This window comes from Cyprinodon tularosa, unplaced genomic scaffold, assembly GCF_016077235.1.
Source record: "Cyprinodon tularosa strain WSP-4 unplaced genomic scaffold, ASM1607723v1 ctg173, whole genome shotgun sequence".
Classification (NCBI taxonomy): Eukaryota; Metazoa; Chordata; class Actinopteri; order Cyprinodontiformes; family Cyprinodontidae; genus Cyprinodon; species Cyprinodon tularosa.
This window is the reverse complement of record NW_024038559.1, coordinates 805,411-823,090: the sequence shown is the minus strand read 5'-3', so window position 1 is coordinate 823,090 and position 17,680 is coordinate 805,411. Positions and strand designations below refer to the sequence as shown.

Below are 17,680 nucleotides of genomic sequence, written 5' to 3'. Positions count from 1 at the left end.
GTCATCTCACCTTGCACCTCATTTGCTCAGAGTGAAGCTCCTCATGATGCTCCGGCAGCGGCACGGACAGCTTTCTCTTAAAGGCCCGGAGCTTCTCCAAAGAGACGTCAATGCCCTTTTCACACCGCTCCCAGTTCTGCACAAACACAAGCTGCAAGAATCAGAGCTGAAAACCAGCATCCACACACGCTACAGAGCCTTCAGAGAATTATACCTGTGTCTTTATCAGCAGCATAAGCAAATTACACTGAGAGCAGACAACATCTTTAAAAGAATGACGCAAAACTGTTATGACAAAATAAGTGGGGAATTAAAAGCGTTAAAAAAAGAAGGCGGTTGTGCTCTTAGTAGATTAGCCTGTAGTTATTTCTAAAGATGGATCCTGGTCTATTGTGGAATGAAACATCTCAGAATCACCTGAAACAGCAGTCACAGTTAAAAAGAAGCAAGAATAGAGATCAGTATATTTTATATGGCTCCCATTAGATGTCTGCATGCACTCGTCGTTGGCATGGTTTCGATCAATCAGAGCTTCATATGGTTTAATGAGGACAAATAAGATGTGGAATTTATTTATGGTTTTTCTCTCCTGGACAAAGCAACAAAACTATGGATACAGGCTCAGGTTGCTACTACAGATTCAACCACTGGTATTTGGTTCGAAAATGTGCAAAGAAACACCATTTTGAAGCCATCAACGGAGGTGAATACGAACTAGTTACATATACCCACCTACTACATTTAGATTTGATTAGTTAACCTACTCATACTTAATTTTACTTAAGTAAAAGATCATGAAGCTACCAAATGTGAGGAACTTTACTGAAAAAAGAAGCACAGTTAAACCTAAAATACAATAGACACAGGCAGACAGTTTAAGCTTCACTAAAATAACTGTTCTCTTTTGTACTCAATCTTTGTTGTTTGAATCTTACTTTTATCGGCAGATGGCCGCTCACAATGAGCCTGATTCTGCTGGAGGTTTCTTCCTGTTAAAAGGGAGTTTTTCCTCTCCACTGTCGCTTCAAGCATGCTTAGTGGATTGCATTTGAGTCAATGAGTCGATTCAATCAACTGGTTTTCCTTAGATAGAAAACTTTGAATCAATTTGAGTGTATGATCTGGTGAACTGTAAAGTGCCTTGAGATGACGTGTTGTGAATTGGCGCTATAGAAATAAACTGAATTGAATTATCTGCTAAGACATGGAGGTCCAGGTAATGTACAGTAAAAATATATATATTGTTATGCACAAGCATACTTTATATACCCTTAGAAATGGTTTCACAGCATATGTTACATGTAAGAAAAAAGGATTTTGAAAAGGGTTTCATCTATGTGAATTTCTTTTTAATTTTTTTATTTGTTTATTCTATTTGTTCATTACCCTTTGCACACAAAATAATAACATGGCCTGTCTCATTTACTTCATTTAAACAGTAAAAAATGTACTCAACCTTTTTACCAAGTACTTTTTATTCTAAATTGTAGAATTTACTGGGTCTCTCATTTTTTATTTTATTTAAGTAGAAATTTGTTGAATAAGTTCTTATTTACTTGATTTTTATTTACATTTTTTGGGGGGTTAATTATGTTTGGGATCATTGAGCCAAATGGGTGACACCCTAAAAAAATAGTGCTTCAACTAGACAGAATTTTACTCTCAGATGACAGGAAGATGCTGGACACCAATGTCCCCATTGCCCACAATTTGTGTTTAACATTAAAACTGCAATACTAAGAGATTTGACCACAATACAAAAAATTCACTGTTTGAGGAAACCAACAACTGTCCGCAGTGTGATAATAAGGGATTGTTTTACTGGATGGTGCTAGTGGATAAAGTGGACCGAGTATTAAAGTAGAGCAACCTGTAATTCATGAATTTTTGATCGAAATCCACATTTAGATTGTTTAAAAACAACCGGGAAATCTAAAAGGAAACGCATCAGAACAGGTATGCGTGGATAAAGTAGAAATAAACTTTAAGAACCACATGAATGAGGCGCCCCTTAGAAATACAGGTAGGCTTAGGTGTCATTGCAGCGCCACACCGAATGAACTTGTTGGAGTCACAGCTAAGAACTTATAACATATTTTACAATGAAATTGTAGCATCAAACAGAATGAAGCGTTACGGTTTTAATTTTCTGGATCCAGACCTTAAGCAAGCCATGCAGCTCCCTCTTCTGCTGGTCCAGGCGGTGGTGGGCATGCCTCCATCTGTCCTGAATCTCCATGAGCTCCGTCTGCAGAGTAGACTCTGCCCTGGCGTCAGCCGACAGCAGAAGGCTCCTGCCGGCCTCCACCATCAGGATGTAGACTCCCTGCTGCCTCTGAAGCACACGCTCCCTGAGCTGGAGGGATGGAGCCAGAGACAAGATGGTTTGGGGCTACAGGGTTTAGACCTGATTGGCATTTTTTTGTCTCGAGATTTAATAAAAGTAGCGTAACTTTAGAAAGAGAAGTCTAAGAGCTGTAAATTGACTTACCTGTATCTGACCCAGCAGGCTTCGGGCCTCCTGCAGTGCCACCGGCTCTCCCGGCTGAAGTACGTCCGGATCGCGGGTCACTTCCTGCAGCCATCGTCGCAGCTTCTCTGACATCTCCTGGTAGTTCTGCCACTGCCACACCAGGCTGTCGATGATGCCCCTCCGCTGCTGAGCACGCCTCACCACACACTGCCACTGATTGCTCAGCAGAGCCAGCTTAACACTGAAGTCATCACTGTTGTAGAAACAGGAGTGAAAACAATAATATAATAAATAAACTGGATTCCTTACAAGGTAATAAAGGAATCTTTTGGGATGGAGTGTTTGTGGAGTTAACCTGTCATCCACTTGACCCAGATCCAACAGCCGATGGCCATCGCTGATGATGGAGTAAAGAATCTGCTGTCTGCTGAACATCTCTGCCTGGAACAGCTGTCAGATTAAGAAGGTCATAAAAACACTGCAAACAGTTGACACAATTAAAAGGTATTTACATACCATGAGCATTTGAAATTTCTGTGAGGTTACCACTTAAACTTTTATGAATTCTACTTGAATTTATGGTTTTCAACCTTCTTGCTTAACTTGAGCTAAACATCACAGTAAAGCCATCCCCACACTCTTATTATAGATACAGGTGATAATGAATCAAAGAGATTTAATAGGAATAAAAATAATAAGTAATGCAAAACTTTGTGTTTGGTTATTACATTTGGGGTTTTTGCAGAGGCATAAGTGATAAGGTGACCAGATTTTTTAAATCATATCTGGGACATATCCAGATAAAGATGGAATTAGGAAAATGGGAAATTAATGGTTTAATTTATTTTTTATAGAATTTTTTATATTTAAACAACAAAAAATAAGTGTAAAAGCCAGGAATGTGCCTATCTACGGAGCCCCTAAAGGGACATGGAGGAAAAAATAAACTTTGCGAGATCCCACAATACTTTTGCGAGATCTCGCAAAAAATAAGCTTTTGCCATGTCAGCGAACTGGAAGTAAAACAAACTCACAACAGTGGAGGTGCAAAGTGTACTGCTATGGGAGGATAATATGCCCATGTGTCAGCTACAACCATGGAGGATGATTTGGAGAGGTTCTTAATTTCTAGAGAGGTCCCAAAACACGACATTACACGAATGAAGAGAGACAAGGTCAGTATGCAATCCTACGGAGCCCCTAAAGGGACATGGAGGGAAAAAATAAACTTTTGCGAGATCTCGCAAAAGTTCTTTTTTTGTCTGGGTGTCTATATCCAACAATCAGTCTTTGCCTGTACCAGTCTGTGGAGACAGAGTTCCCCCACCTCTTCAAAAGAATGCAGCAAATTCTGTTCACATCTACATACCTATTAGAATGAGGTTTTCCTGTGTTACGGATTAAAACCAAGTAGCGGTCAAGCCTGCTAATTACCACAATATTTGGAGCTACAAGCAAAAACATCACAATAAATGAACATTAAATAGATTGGTATCTCTTCTTCCATCATTCTCAGATCATGCAGATATTATCTTATTCGAATTTTCCATTTCCTATTTTTCATGAGCAACTTTTATTTATCCAAATTGAGTGGTAGAAAAGAAAACCTAGGCCTGGAAGTCGATGCTCTTTAAGCATAACCATAAATTAGCTAAACAACTTATAAAAACTCTACTTCTAATAACTAATACTATCTCAAAATATAAACTAAAGGTCACCAATACATTCTAAAACATCTTTAGATAAACCCTTGTTGATACCTGGAGAACCATCATACTAGATTAGAGCCTTACATTCTGCTACATTTGATCTGAGTCTCTTTTACTGATGCCAGCTGCAGCCCGTGGTCTTTAGTTTTTGACTATTAGGTTGGTTTATGTTTCATGTTGATTCTTCATCTTCAGTAAAACAAATCACATCAAAGCCCTTTTTTTAAACCTGAGCTTAAACCAAAACTGTATCACAATGATCAGCCCGATCCAAATACAATTAATCGATTAACAAACATCCACTGTTCTAAAGTGATTTGCTCTGTTCCTCTTTACCTGTACAGCAGAGCAATTCATTCATAAAACGGGAAAATCTGGGACAGCTTCAGTCAGGGACAGATGGTCCTAAAACGAGGACTGTCCCAGGAAATCTGGGACATCTGGTGACCGTAATAAATTATCTAAAAGGCACAAACTGATGACAGGGGTCTAACCTCATGGTCTCTCTGTTGCTCCAGCAGACTCTGGTAGTTGCCTGATATCTCTGCAGCCAGTTTCGTCTCAGTCTGAGAGAGGAAATCCATCCAGGCTTCACATTTTTGGAGGAAACTCTGCTGCTGCAGCAACACTGACTGAAGTTTACTGCAAATAAAAACGAAAGCAAACAGATCAAAATATAGAATAAATTATTTCAACACACTGTCAGTTTGAGGGGAATCAAAGCAATATGGAAACATTTCAATCCACTTCTCATTTATCTTTAGTTGATTTCTAAGAAACGAGACCTCTAACATGGTCTTGATTAACAGTTCTTAAATGGTTAAACAAAAAAAGACAATCACAATGTTTCCAAAATGAAAGAAAAGGGGTATTCAAATGTTTAGATTACCTGAACCTTTCTGTAAGGTGGGCAGAGTGAGCAGCCCAAGCTCTGTTGAGATTCTGGAGCCGTTTAACATCTTTGTCACTGACTGGTAGTCTGTAGACCAACTCGTTTATGCGCTCCAGGTCTGGAGATAGACTGCTCAGCTTCAGGAGGTTTTCCTACAAAAAGTGCAAAAAATGTAGTAAAAAAATTAAATAAAAAAGTGATAAGATTAAAGATGAACTCTAATTGCAGTTTAGTCATAAGTAGCGATTGTACCTTGAGTTTTTCTAAGGACGTCTGCACCACAGTGAGGTCTGGGGTACCGACTGGGTCAGACTCCTTTAGCACCTCCTCCGCCTCTTTCGCCTTACATATCAATGCCTCCAGCTGCTCTCGGAAACCCTCGCAGGCTTGGGATTCACACTGAGAACAGATAACAAGAATGAAACTTTCTAACCCCACCCATAGGAGGCAATAAACTCCAGAGAATCCCTGGCCTGGCCTGGACATTACCGGCTACAGCCCCAAATGATTCTCATCAAACTCCGGATTTTTTTTTGGAGAAATAAGGAATTGACTGAGCCGCCCTAAGATATTAAATGTTAATATGTTTCCAGCTTTGGTGAATGCGACACAGGCATGACGGTTGGGTATGAGCAATCAAAGAGGAGTTTGAGTAGATGCGGGCATAGAGCTAAGGACAGATAGCAAAGCTGAGTGGTTCTTTCTGTTTACCGCTAGCCACCTTGATAGAACAATGATTATCTTTCTTCTTTCTTTAATGTGGCAACTTTCTTCTGTGACAACTCTACATGGTATCAGTGCTAAAAGCCAATAAATCATGATGCCATCTCTCTCTCTTGCTCGTCACATAAACTATATGTGGATCAAAAAAATAAAATAAATGCATCTGCAGAATGTTTTGTCAGGCTCCAGGATTTTATTTAATTTTTTACCAAATTCCACACAAATCCCTATATTATAAACAAAATTAAAATTTATTTATCTTACTGGTTCTTGGTATAAAAAGAATGAAAAACCACATAGACCTTCTTGGAAAATTTCTGAATATTTCTAAATTGTAATCCCTCTTTTTGTTCCATTGAATTAGAATGTTGGTTTCCTGTATTGTCATAAAAATGATTAGGGATTTTTTTTTAGATAAAGTTCACGATTGCCATGGCATTGTAAGACAGGATTGCAATCATGGAATGATTAAAACAACTCAAGTGCATGTAATGGATGGAACTGGTTTAACATGAAACTTTATCTTTTGTTTATCAATTTTATTTTCTATATGTTTCTTTAAACAAAGACCTCTGCAGGTTTTGCATTAGCCTCAAAATAGCTAAAATTGGAAAAAAAAATTATATTACGGTAGTTAGCCCTGAATAATTATATTATTTAGTCTTTTTCTTGAATAATAGAAGTAGAGAAACTAGACACTCAAAATAAAAAAAATATAATTTAGCTGTAATAAGCTGGTTATATTAGTCTTAATTTGAGATACATGCAGGGTGTTTGAAATGCATGCAGGGTGTAAGACAACAATCTGCAATCTCTTGATCTGATATTTACAGGTTAAGTCTAATTATGTAGATGTTTATACATAATGACATATTACATATTGCATTATTTAACTATATTATACTATACTATATTTAGCTTCAAACAAGAAGGCTTCAATAAAAAGTCACTTTTCCCAGTTAAACTCCCAGAGATCCCCCTCCTAGGATGTGGGCTCAGCCCCCCCAATGTTCCCAGGTCCAGGAAACGCCCCTGATCTCTGCTAACCCACCTGCAGTACTTCTTGTTGCCTGTGCAGGGCGTGCTCCAGCACTGCCAGGCGGTGAGAGAGCTGCAGATGGTCAGATCTGAGGGATGCAGAGGAGGAGGCGTCGACTTGGCTCTTCAGCTGCTCCTCTAATGCCTGCAGCTGTTCAAGCAACTGCTGTACTGAGTTTTGGTCATTCAGGCAATCCTGCAATAGAATATAAGAGGGGGGGAAAAAAAGGAGTGGCGAGGTGTTAGGTAGGAAAACCCTCTCAGATCCCAAAAATTTGAATTTAAGTATGGCATTAAAATGCTTTTTTTTTGGTTGGCTTTTGGAAAAGCTTTAAACAGCAGCATTAAATTCTTTGCTACTGTGTCTAGCAACGGTCTGCGTCAGTGATCCTCTCTCAGACAATTAAGACTGTGACATGACGCTCAGACACGCCCAGCATGATGCTGTGGGATCCCTGTAGTGTAAATCACAGGCTTGTCTTTCCCTTTGTAGCCTCAGTGTAAAGGAGCTTTTGTGCTGATTGGGCCGGGAGTTTACATTCAAACAAGGCAGAGGAATAGGCTATAATTTAGCTTTCATTTGCAGGCATAAAGGCTTTGTGCAGACTCTCAGTGAGCTGAAAAGATTTTTAGGAGCCTCATCCTGATTCTTAGCAGAGGAGGGACAGAGGAGGAAAAAATGTCCAACTCAAACACTGTTAAGCAAATTTTCATAAACCTTAAGTTTATTCATATTTTCTGATTAAAGCAAAAAAATTCAGTTAGTATTTTATATGACAGGCCAACAATGAGTTATAATGAGGAAAGGAACTGATGCCTCGTTTTTACAGTTTTTTGTTTTTTTTTTGCTATAAACACAATTTTTATAAATCTTGCATGTGGTTTGTGTTCAACTCTCCCTTAACCATACACTGCACTTTTGGGAAAACTCTCTAAACAATGACTGGTCGTACGTTTAGAATAGCTCTTCTGCTTGGATTTAAACATTGAGCAGTTTTTAAGTCTTTTGCAGCTTCTATCAGTTTTTTCTTCCAGATTTCCCTTCAGCTTCCCTTTCTCTGCTGAAGAAAGCTATCCCCACAGCACTATGCTGCCACCGTCATGTTTTACGCTGGGAAAGCCGTGTTCAGGTTGACCTTCAATGTTATTTGATGAATGCTCACCTTGACAGAGCTGTCATTGTAGGTGCGGAGGCGTCAGTTTTGGCTTCAGTTTGCATACAATTTGCCTATTTTTTTATTAGTCAGATCTCTGTGAGATTTTACAGCTTAAGATATTGTTTTAAAGCCTAACCATGTTTGATGTTTAACCATAATTGACTAAAGTTCGGCAAAGAAGCTTAGAGGTTAAACTGAGGTTAATGCACAGCTAAAACCTTTTTTTTTACCAGCTAGGTGAACAGCAGTGTCTTCTTCTTGCTTGACTTACGTCGCAACCTTTTATCCAGGTGCTGCTCTCCTCCTCTGTGATTTCCCTGTCAGAGGCGCTCCTTAGCAGACGATCTGCACGTTCCTCCTGCTTCTGAACTGCTTTCACACACTGGCAGTACAACAACCTGTGGCGTTGCCACAGTCCCAGCAAGGACTTACTGCCCCTCAGCTGCTCTGAGATCTGCTCAAGGAGATGATTCCACCTTAAACAGACAGTAGAGGAGATGAGGTCAAAATATGGCTTTGGTATAAGAACATCTAGATTGATTTTTTTTTTTTATTATTACCTGGCATTAACTTCCTGGAGTGCTCTGTTGAGCGTTTCAGCTACAGATGGGTGACTCTCTTTCAGCAGCTGGTGTGTAATGGATCCAAACTTTCTGAAACTGCTCTCCTGTTTATCCATATCCTCCTGCAGGTTCTGTGATGTATGCATGAAAAAAAAAAAGATTTGTAACTGGGATATTTCACTTTTTCATTTTTATCGCCTGTCGTCCTTACCTCCAGACTTTCCACCTGCTGCTGCACCGCCTCTAGAGACCCTTTAAGGAGGTGCAGCCTGGACACAGAATATCTCCCCTCCATCAGGTAACCATTAATCTCCTCTGAAGCTCGCTGGTACAGAATCCACTGCTCCAAAACCGACCGCAAATTCACCTTTATCTGACCAACCTTATGAGGAAACAGTAACAGGTTTAAAGAGACGTTGGAAATGTTAAGAAACTGATAAATGAGACAACAGGATATAAAAGAAGCTTACCTTTTGGTCCACATTAGCCCAGGACTGGTGCAGCCCTTTAAGGGTTTCCTTGACAACACAACAGGCATCTCCTTTCTTATCCTTAATGAGAGCGTTTCCTCTTTCCTCTGCCCTTTCTAGATCCTTCTCTTTTTCTTTCACTAGCTGCTCCCACTCCTGTAACAATAATCAGCTCTTTAAACAACCTTCAAACCTTTTTTTAAAATACATTTCGTCTGGTGCAATAGGAGCTCAGTGCACCAACCTGACAGTCTTTGAGTGCATTCTGCACTGATGCTACATCCTCTATCCTGTGTTTCTTCTTTAACTTCTCCTCCTGAAGCGTGAGCCAGGTTTTCAAAGCCTGAACGCCATTTTCATGCTCTAGCCAACTTTCCAATAGTCCTTCCAATATCTGAATCTAAAATACAATCCAAACCACATTTTAAAACCTATATATGAGATATTAGATCCAGAGCAGAATATTCTTCCTATAGATGAACATTACTGTACCTTTTCAGCAATGAGCCCCTGCAGTATCTGCCATCTTCTGTTCATAGCTCCCAACTTCTCAGCAAAGTCCGTTTTGTCACTCCGCTTTCCTTCCACGTCCTGACTGCTGATCTGCAGCACCGACTGGTTTACAAAGTCAACAGTCAACTGCTTACAGGTCAGATCTATGCGGAAACCCTGCAAGATTAAGATGAGACATCATGAGATTAAAATAAAAAGAACTGGATGAGTTTAAGTAGGTATAAAAGTAGTTATTTACCTTGTACTTCTGCAAGAAGTTCTTGACCACATCTGAGCCTACAGTCCCTATGATCTTATCCTGATCTTCATCTATGATAGTCTCCATCAGAGTAATCCAGCTCATCAGCTCTGTGATAGCATGTCTTGATGCAAGCTTCTCCATTTGCAACTAAGACGCATAAGAAGACAGAGTTGGTAGGAATGCAAAAAACAAAGACACAGAGCAGGAAACTTGGAATCACACTAGAAATAAAATCCGTCCACTGTAATATAACTATGCTCAGACCTGATGGAGCTTCTCTTGCACTACGGGGATACGAGTGAGCAGCTCGGCCCACTGAATGTCTACTTGGCCCATCGCTGTCCTCAGACCAGCAGTGTCCACTCTTTTCAGTCGCATAAGCCGGTTGCCGGTGCTCAGCACAGACGAACGTAGTGAGGATTTAGCATCCACCTCTTTGGAAAACTCCTACAAGAGTTTACAAACAACCAAAATGGATTTCAGCCAGATTTGTCTAAACGTTTGGTAGAGGGACAGATGTTTTCGGTTGTGATGTGGGAACCTAACTGACCAGGAAGGCACAGAGATGGTCTCTAACAGTCTCCAACTCCTGAGGTACCGTCACTGACTGGGTTGTCCAGAACTCTAGCCTGTCGAGGGCAGATTGCAGCCAGTGCCTCAGCTCTGCTGATTCCCTCTGATACCTTTAATGTACAAACAAACAAAGAAAAAATTAAAGGAAACACTCATCAGGCTTATTTGTACCCCTTGAACTTTTGGTTGTTTTACAATCATAAACCTAATTTTATTTTGGGCATGTGATAAACCAAGACAAACTAGAGCTCATCTGTGGAAGGAAAATGGTTTTTAATATCCGGTCCAAAAAGAAATCTAAAATGTTTGGTTCTATTTGTATTGAGCCTTGTTTATTCTGGTATTAATAAAATCGAAACCAAAGGCTATTGTATAAAGCAAATCATAAGAAGTCAGGCTTATTTTTTGCCACGAGGCCAACATTTGTACTGTGTAATAGATGCAAAACAATGTGTGATAGAATTTAAACGCCACACATCACTGACACTTTTGTACTCTTAAAATCTCAAGCTTTTTGACAGCATGGGAAAGGCTCTACTTGTCTTGTCAAAGTTTAAGTAAATTTTGCGCTTGTGTTTTTTTTCTTTAACACATCGAGGCCTTAGTCCTCGATTCCGACCTGTGGTCCTTTGCCACATGTCTCTTCCCCTCTCTCATACCCCCTGTCCTGTCAGCCTACTGTCGAAAAAAACGAGCCACTAGTGCAGCAAATAAAATAAATAACATTGGCTGTCTTTCCTTTATGAAGTCTTTAAATTCAGGGGTCATATTAAGCTCCTCTTGCATTTATTTCTTCACTGTTCTGTACATTAAACACAGTGGTGGCAGCATCATGCTGTGGACATCTTTTTCCTAGGATTCTTTAATCCATCCTTCAGGTAAAAAGCTAAAAGAATCCACTGTTTATTGAATGGAGGTGGGTTGTTAGTGTGGCTGAGTGCATAGGTTTCTGTTATAAATTATGGATGAGATGCTAAGAATCCAACCAGAATAAAAAGAATGAACAGATAGCAGATGTTTTCACAAAGTTAATAGTGTCTATATTTAAATATACAACTTTTTTTCTTCTGTTAAACAAATAAATCATGTCTGATAACAGATGAAAACAAATTAGTATAGTTGGCAGATGTGTTGGCCAGGTGATGATAAAGAAATAATGGTGAACACAAATGTATGCCACACTTTGAGTTTTTTTCTTTTGTTTCTCTGCAACATAAAAACTGAGTTAAAAAATCTATGATGTTTGTGTTGAAATGTGAAAAACAGGCTCAACAGATATGAATACTTTTCCAAGCCACTATAAACAGCTTTACTTTAAAACTAAAGAATTCTAAAATAGTATGATAACAGATCCAGACCTGCTCCAGTGTTTGAGCGTGGAGTCGAGGCGATGCAGTTCTTTGTTAACTTTAGTAGTGGAGGAGAGCCAGTGTTCCCCCAGCTGTGTGAGCTGGTTCTCCAAGTCAGAGCAGCTGACCGACAGAAGGAGCCTCTTCCCCTCCTCCAGAACCTGGTACAGCTGAGGCTGATGTTCTGTGAGGCTCGCTTTAAGGCGCTATAAAAGACTCAGGAGGTCAGTTAAACAGTCAGATGCAGGCTGCAGACACTGTTCTGAAAGTGCATAAACAAACCTACCTGATAGAGACCGATTCTCTCATGAAGTCTCTCCTCTGTCTCCTCAACAAGACCCACAGCTGGGATGCTAGACTCTACAGCATCCAGCTGTCTGCACAGACCCTGGTAATCTTGCATGAGGCTGCTCCAGGACTGATGTAGAGATGGGAGAAAAAAGTAGGATGATGTTTTTTTTCTTTTTTTCCCCTTTACAATCACACACCTGTGTGGTATCCTCACTTCCCAGCTTCTAAAAATGTGCCATGACTCTCACCTCTAAAATGCCCTCTAGCTCCACTCCCCTCCTGTGGGCTTGTTTTAACACATTGTGAGCTAAAGCCATGGTCTCCTCCAGCACTTGGCTCTCCCTGTGTGCAACCAGACTGGACACTTTTGCATAGAACGTCTGGGTGAGGATCATATGACATTCCAGTCCCTGAAAAAACTCCTATTGAAAAAAAAAACACGTTTTAAAGGTCTTTTTATAAAAAAATATACTAATAAGGAGAACTTTAGAATTTAAAATGTTTTTTTTTTCTTACTTTGTGTTTGTCGAGCAGCATCTGGACCTCAATGACAGAAAGGACGGTCATCTTCTGGTCAGCAGCCATCTTGTCCTGAGCAGTGTCGATCAGGTCGGTGAGATCACGAAGAGCAGCCTCATACTGGGCCTTCAGAGACAAGCTGTGGTTCAGGCTGCTCCGCCTGGAGCCCACCAGGAGCACCAGCTCCTCATAGGCATCCTTGAAATATAAAACAGGTTAATTCCAGGTGGAAACCTGTGGTAAACAAAATAAAAATAAGTAGAATAAAGTCCTTACTTGTAGTTTCAGGAGCTCCTGGTTGGAGGTTTGGTCTGGTCGGAGTCCCTCTGCTCTGACTCTTAGCTCCGTCACCTTTTGTTCAAGCTCTCTGAGGCTCTCCTCCACCTCAGACAATGCCTGCAAGGGACACAAAACGTTGAGTGGACAGATTTTCATAAAAGTGTGCTGCTTTTTTCCAACACCCCACAGTAGATCTGATTGGAAAGTACCTCTAACTGTTTGGATGCAGGTCGGTCTGTTGTTCCAGCCATCTTTTGAAGTAACTGATGTTTGCTTTCAGTCAGGCCTGTGAACAGCATCCTTAGCTCATTCTGAAAAACACAAAACAGAAAATGTGTTAAATATTAGCAATGCAAATATGAGATGCCATGCAGTGTTGCGGTGCTAGAGACCTGGAAAGCAGAGTGTTCCTGCAGGGTGTCTCTCATGTTTTCACAATGTTGTTCTAAAGCAGAGTGCAGGAGGCCCATTCTCTCCTGCAAGCCTTCCAGCGTGTCCTCCATCAGGGCCTGCTCTTCTCCTCCACACAGCCGGCCTGTTCCTAAGCCCAGCAGATCTCTGCACACATTCACCTCTCTTGTTATCTCCTTTAGCTGCTTACTCAGAGCCTGAACAGAAATAAAAAACAAAAAAAACATCAGTTTTCGGGATGTCATTTTATTGCATTCTGGTGTGCAGATTAAGACATTCATGTAGGACATTAAATGTTGTCTGGCTGCATGTATTATTTTTCTATCTACCTCAAGGTTAGTAAGTTGAGACTCTGTATCCTCAGACAGCAGGACGGGACCAGAGAGCATTTGATTCTCTGCTGAATCTAACCAGGAGGAGGCCGCTGATACTGCAGCAAACAGATCCTGCTGCACTCTTTCCGATCCAAATGATGCTGCCAGTTTACTCTCACTGCCCGCTGCCTGTGGTGGAAAATAAAGGTGGGGATGTACTTTAGGAGTGGCTTATTCCTTTTTTTTTTTTTGTAGAGAGAAATTATCCACAGAGATCTAAAGTAGAAAAAGAAAAACATAGAAATATTAGAGGCTTACCTCCTCTCTGATTCTTTCCAGATTTCTACAGCAGGCTTCAAACAATGATCTAGGAGACCCAGGGTCTTGGGCGGGAGCCTCACTCCTGAAAACTACGTTTGGACTGGACAGACGGGACCGGTGAAGGACCTGGACACAGATGCACAAATTTTAAAACAATCCATTGCCTTTTCAAAACAAGTTACATTTTCAAAATACCACCAAAGTTAGAAAAGCCACGGTGCCTGACATGCATACCGGACTGAGTTGGTCCTGTTCCAGGGAGCTGAGGGAGAGCTGGAGCTTTGTGCTCTGATCTTTATTGAGGTTTTCCCATCTTTGCCTCAGTTGGTCCAGCGGAGACAAGGTTTCCGTCTCCAGCAGCACTCCACCAGGCACAGACTCCTCACTACAGAAAGAAGGTTTTTACCAAGTGCAAAAAGTTTGGGAAATGTTTTTTTTTTTTTTTTACACATGTTTACCAAGGAATATGTACGTAATTAATCAAAGCACCTGTCTCCATTACACGTCCCATGTTGATTAAGTAACTCCTCCCCAACACTGGCTACAGACTGCAGCAGCTTCCTCTGTTTTTCCACTTGCTCCTGCAGCTCCTGAGAAATATCAGATGAGTTCAAAGTTTAATTTTGTTTCTAGAATCAAATTGATTCTCTGGAAGTTTCAAAGAAAGCAGCTTTGATCGGTATTGCTTTTACCCTCTGTCTCTGTAGGTTGTCGTTGTGTTGCTGAGAGCGTGTTGAGCGGGCCTGAGACAACCAGTCCTGGACATTTGGACTCTGGGATAGAGACGAGTCCGGCTCACTGTCCTCCTGCTCCTGTAGAGATCCCTAGGACAGGGAGGGGGGTATCTTAGGGTAAATTGGTTTCATAAAATCAGACTCCAATTGTAAAAAATTGTTATAGTGTTAGGAAGAAATACCACTAGCACATTTGAAAAAAAATATTTTATGAAAATATTTACCAAGTAAAACCAGGAATAACACTTCAAAATAGTCTTGGTTATTTATGGTTGTAATTTGCTGATTAGAATTTTTTCGTGGAGGGTTTCTAAATGCAGGACTGAAACAAAGGTGTTTCCCCAAAGAAAACAGACTTGATGGTTTGCATTTGGTGTTTGCACGTTATGAGTTAGCATAGTATTGTTTAAGGCACACTACGAAACACAAGCAGCTGTTGTTCCATGGAGGGAAACAGTGGACTTGTATGAGAAGAATGAATGACCTTTGGAGCATTTTGCACAATGCAACCATTGACCGTGTGACCCAGCTCATTGAAAGGCAGCTGAGCACAAGGAAAAAGCCAAAGTAGGAGTAGGAAAGCAGGTCAAGTAGAACATACAACTAATGATCTCACCTGGATGTCCACCTGTTTGTCCTGCAGCATCTGCTGCAGCTCCATCAAGCTATCTTTGAGGGAGCGCAGTTTGAGGGTCAGCTGCTCCGCCTCTTCCTTAGTTTCGGCACGACCCTCCAAGAGCAAGCTTTCACTGTGGACGGACAGCTCTGAGAGGTAGGAAACCTTCTGCTCGATCTCAAAGAGCATGTTCTGAAAGCACAATTGTTTTAGTCAACAACATGCAGCAATCTCATCTAAAGAAATCTGCTAGGGCTTTTCTTACAGCCCCTCACTTAAATCATCAGCGGATGTGACAAGAGAGCCCATCTTTTCTAATTCCAAACACTGAAAGTACAAACAACTGGAATAAAAAGACACATTTCAATATATATTTGAGTTTTTCTTAGTATTCTGTCAAACTAAGTATTGTTTGGAGTCAGGGGAAAATAGTTCATATCAAAACAGTTTGTTTAAAATAAATAAAGTGTTTGAGTTCAGACACAAAGTATAATAAATAGACATGAAAATATATGAACAAAAAAATGCAAAACGTTTTTAATGTCTAGGTTTATATTGCAGTTCACTATTATGTAGCAGACATTCAACATGTTCTATAAAAAAAAAACAAAAAACACTTTATATAACTGGATTAAATTATGGTTCCACCATCGTATTCCTTTTACTCTTATGCCTTATTATATTCAGGATCAGTTCTAATATGGATGTTTTTCAGACCTCTGAAACTGAGCACTGCAGGGGATATATGCGAGCTATAATCAGCTTAGTCATTCTCTACTGCACAGCACACTTTAAAATGTTGATGCCTTTAGCCTCAGCTGCAGAACAGCAATGCTTTTGTTGAAGCTCACAATTGTCTCATGCATTATACATGCATAATATGCAAAGTATACACATTTTAAACTGAGGTCTGTCAAGAAAAAGAAGGTTTAACTTCAAAAAAATAATGCTGATCCTAATTTCCTCTAAATATTTTGCTCAGGAACCTGTGATCGATCAGTATAAAACCTCTAAAAACAAACAAAAGCAGGAGAAGTAAGAAAGATATATATGAATCATAAATGTTCCTTTTGATGGTTTTAAGCAAATAATCAAGATCAACACACTTCTCTGACACAGATTCAATAATATGAGCCAGGATACAAAATGGTTTTCTCTTTACCCACTAAAACAATATCTGTACATTAAAATTTCTTATATTAAGTGTATTTACCCTTAATTTGAGTAGGTAAATAAGATGATCTGCCAATGGAATGAGTATTATTACTCTTAAAATGAGATCATTAGATAATATGCACTTGAAATAAAAAATTAATTCATTTTTATTATCTTAAATATAAAGTGTCTTGTTCCATTAGCAAAGTGTCTCATTTACCTTCTCAATTTAACTTATTTTCAGAAAAAATTACTTATTTAGATTAACATTTTTTCCAGGTGTATAATTAAAGTCCCTTAGGCGGGTAATGAGTTACAGTCCAAGTTGTCGGTTTAGAAGAAAAACAACCCACTGGCAAAAACTTAGATAAAGAGGAGAAGAAGGGAGAAGATGGTTTTAAAACAACAGAAGAGAATGGCGAGATGGCTACAACAATCAGCAGAACATTTTCCAAGAGGCAATACTTTCTCTAGTTAATGTTAATGAAATAGAATAAACTAATGCAATGTTGCATTTAATGGAAATGTGACTCTTTGTTAAATCTTGTGTGGCCGTATTTCAATCAGAAGCTAATAAATAAGACATAGAAAGAGATTGTGTCATGTTGTCTAAAGGTTTTTGTTGTTTAATTATTCAATATCACTATATATTTGGTTAAGTCTAGGAAAAAAAATTACCCTTCTACTTAAATACAGACAGATTCTTAAACTATGCATTAAACCTTCTGTCACAAGCAGCTATTTCCCACTGACTGGAGTTACAGGCAGACTAAGCTCACTCCATGACTCTTAAGTCTTTGAGGAGGCCTGTCTTCAAGCTACTGCATTAAAATAAAATGTCTCCTTAATTTCTTTTCACTGGATAAATCATCAGAATTTTTTGCCTTAGACTTTTAAAATAATATTTTCTTAGGATGCCATTGAGTTATGCATTCAACCCTCTTTTCAGCATCTCATAAATAACATCATGCCTCCTCTACAAGTCTCACAAAGTCACGTTACATGTTAAATATTGTTCTCTTCTTTATTCTAATCAATCTGTATAAATGACTGATTTAAACTAAATTTAAGATGCAGATAAAGACAGAAAATTCGGGTATTGTACTTATCATGTGCCGATACGATTTTATAGTCCATACAAAATAAAATCAATAGTATTTGGAGGAAACATGGTTAAAGGTTTTTTATACTGGAATATTAAACATTTCGGGTGAAATCAATGTAAAGAAAAAGCGGCATCCTAATTGTCATTGTTTCATTACCAGAGAAACATGAATTAGAAAAGGAGAAATGCTCAGCAGAGCTCATACATTGTTCTTATTTGGAGAAAGTTCTGTTA

At 39.5% G+C, this 17,680-nt stretch overlaps 1 protein-coding gene across 1 annotated transcript in view; it reads right to left on the bottom strand.

The window, feature by feature from the left end:
- The window catches only part of syne1a (spectrin repeat containing, nuclear envelope 1a), a 157,311-nt gene that overhangs the window by 25,811 nt on the left and 113,820 nt on the right, over positions 1 to 17,680 (bottom strand). Inside the window, exons 98-127 of the mRNA XM_038281639.1 lie at positions 15,187 to 15,378; positions 14,529 to 14,660; positions 14,326 to 14,426; positions 14,071 to 14,221; positions 13,834 to 13,962; positions 13,531 to 13,704; positions 13,183 to 13,398; positions 13,000 to 13,101; positions 12,788 to 12,907; positions 12,509 to 12,709; positions 12,241 to 12,414; positions 11,988 to 12,119; positions 11,711 to 11,907; positions 10,330 to 10,462; positions 10,044 to 10,226; positions 9,777 to 9,926; positions 9,518 to 9,694; positions 9,270 to 9,425; positions 9,026 to 9,181; positions 8,767 to 8,937; positions 8,553 to 8,686; positions 8,264 to 8,468; positions 6,849 to 7,031; positions 5,327 to 5,473; positions 5,072 to 5,226; positions 4,677 to 4,824; positions 2,829 to 2,923; positions 2,492 to 2,726; positions 2,162 to 2,356; positions 11 to 136 (exon numbers count right to left, since the gene is read on the bottom strand). Coding sequence (XP_038137567.1) covers positions 11 to 136; positions 2,162 to 2,356; positions 2,492 to 2,726; positions 2,829 to 2,923; positions 4,677 to 4,824; positions 5,072 to 5,226; positions 5,327 to 5,473; positions 6,849 to 7,031; positions 8,264 to 8,468; positions 8,553 to 8,686; positions 8,767 to 8,937; positions 9,026 to 9,181; positions 9,270 to 9,425; positions 9,518 to 9,694; positions 9,777 to 9,926; positions 10,044 to 10,226; positions 10,330 to 10,462; positions 11,711 to 11,907; positions 11,988 to 12,119; positions 12,241 to 12,414; positions 12,509 to 12,709; positions 12,788 to 12,907; positions 13,000 to 13,101; positions 13,183 to 13,398; positions 13,531 to 13,704; positions 13,834 to 13,962; positions 14,071 to 14,221; positions 14,326 to 14,426; positions 14,529 to 14,660; positions 15,187 to 15,378 — 4,770 coding nt within the window. The remainder of the gene's footprint in view (positions 1 to 10; positions 137 to 2,161; positions 2,357 to 2,491; positions 2,727 to 2,828; positions 2,924 to 4,676; positions 4,825 to 5,071; positions 5,227 to 5,326; positions 5,474 to 6,848; positions 7,032 to 8,263; positions 8,469 to 8,552; positions 8,687 to 8,766; positions 8,938 to 9,025; positions 9,182 to 9,269; positions 9,426 to 9,517; positions 9,695 to 9,776; positions 9,927 to 10,043; positions 10,227 to 10,329; positions 10,463 to 11,710; positions 11,908 to 11,987; positions 12,120 to 12,240; positions 12,415 to 12,508; positions 12,710 to 12,787; positions 12,908 to 12,999; positions 13,102 to 13,182; positions 13,399 to 13,530; positions 13,705 to 13,833; positions 13,963 to 14,070; positions 14,222 to 14,325; positions 14,427 to 14,528; positions 14,661 to 15,186; positions 15,379 to 17,680) is intronic.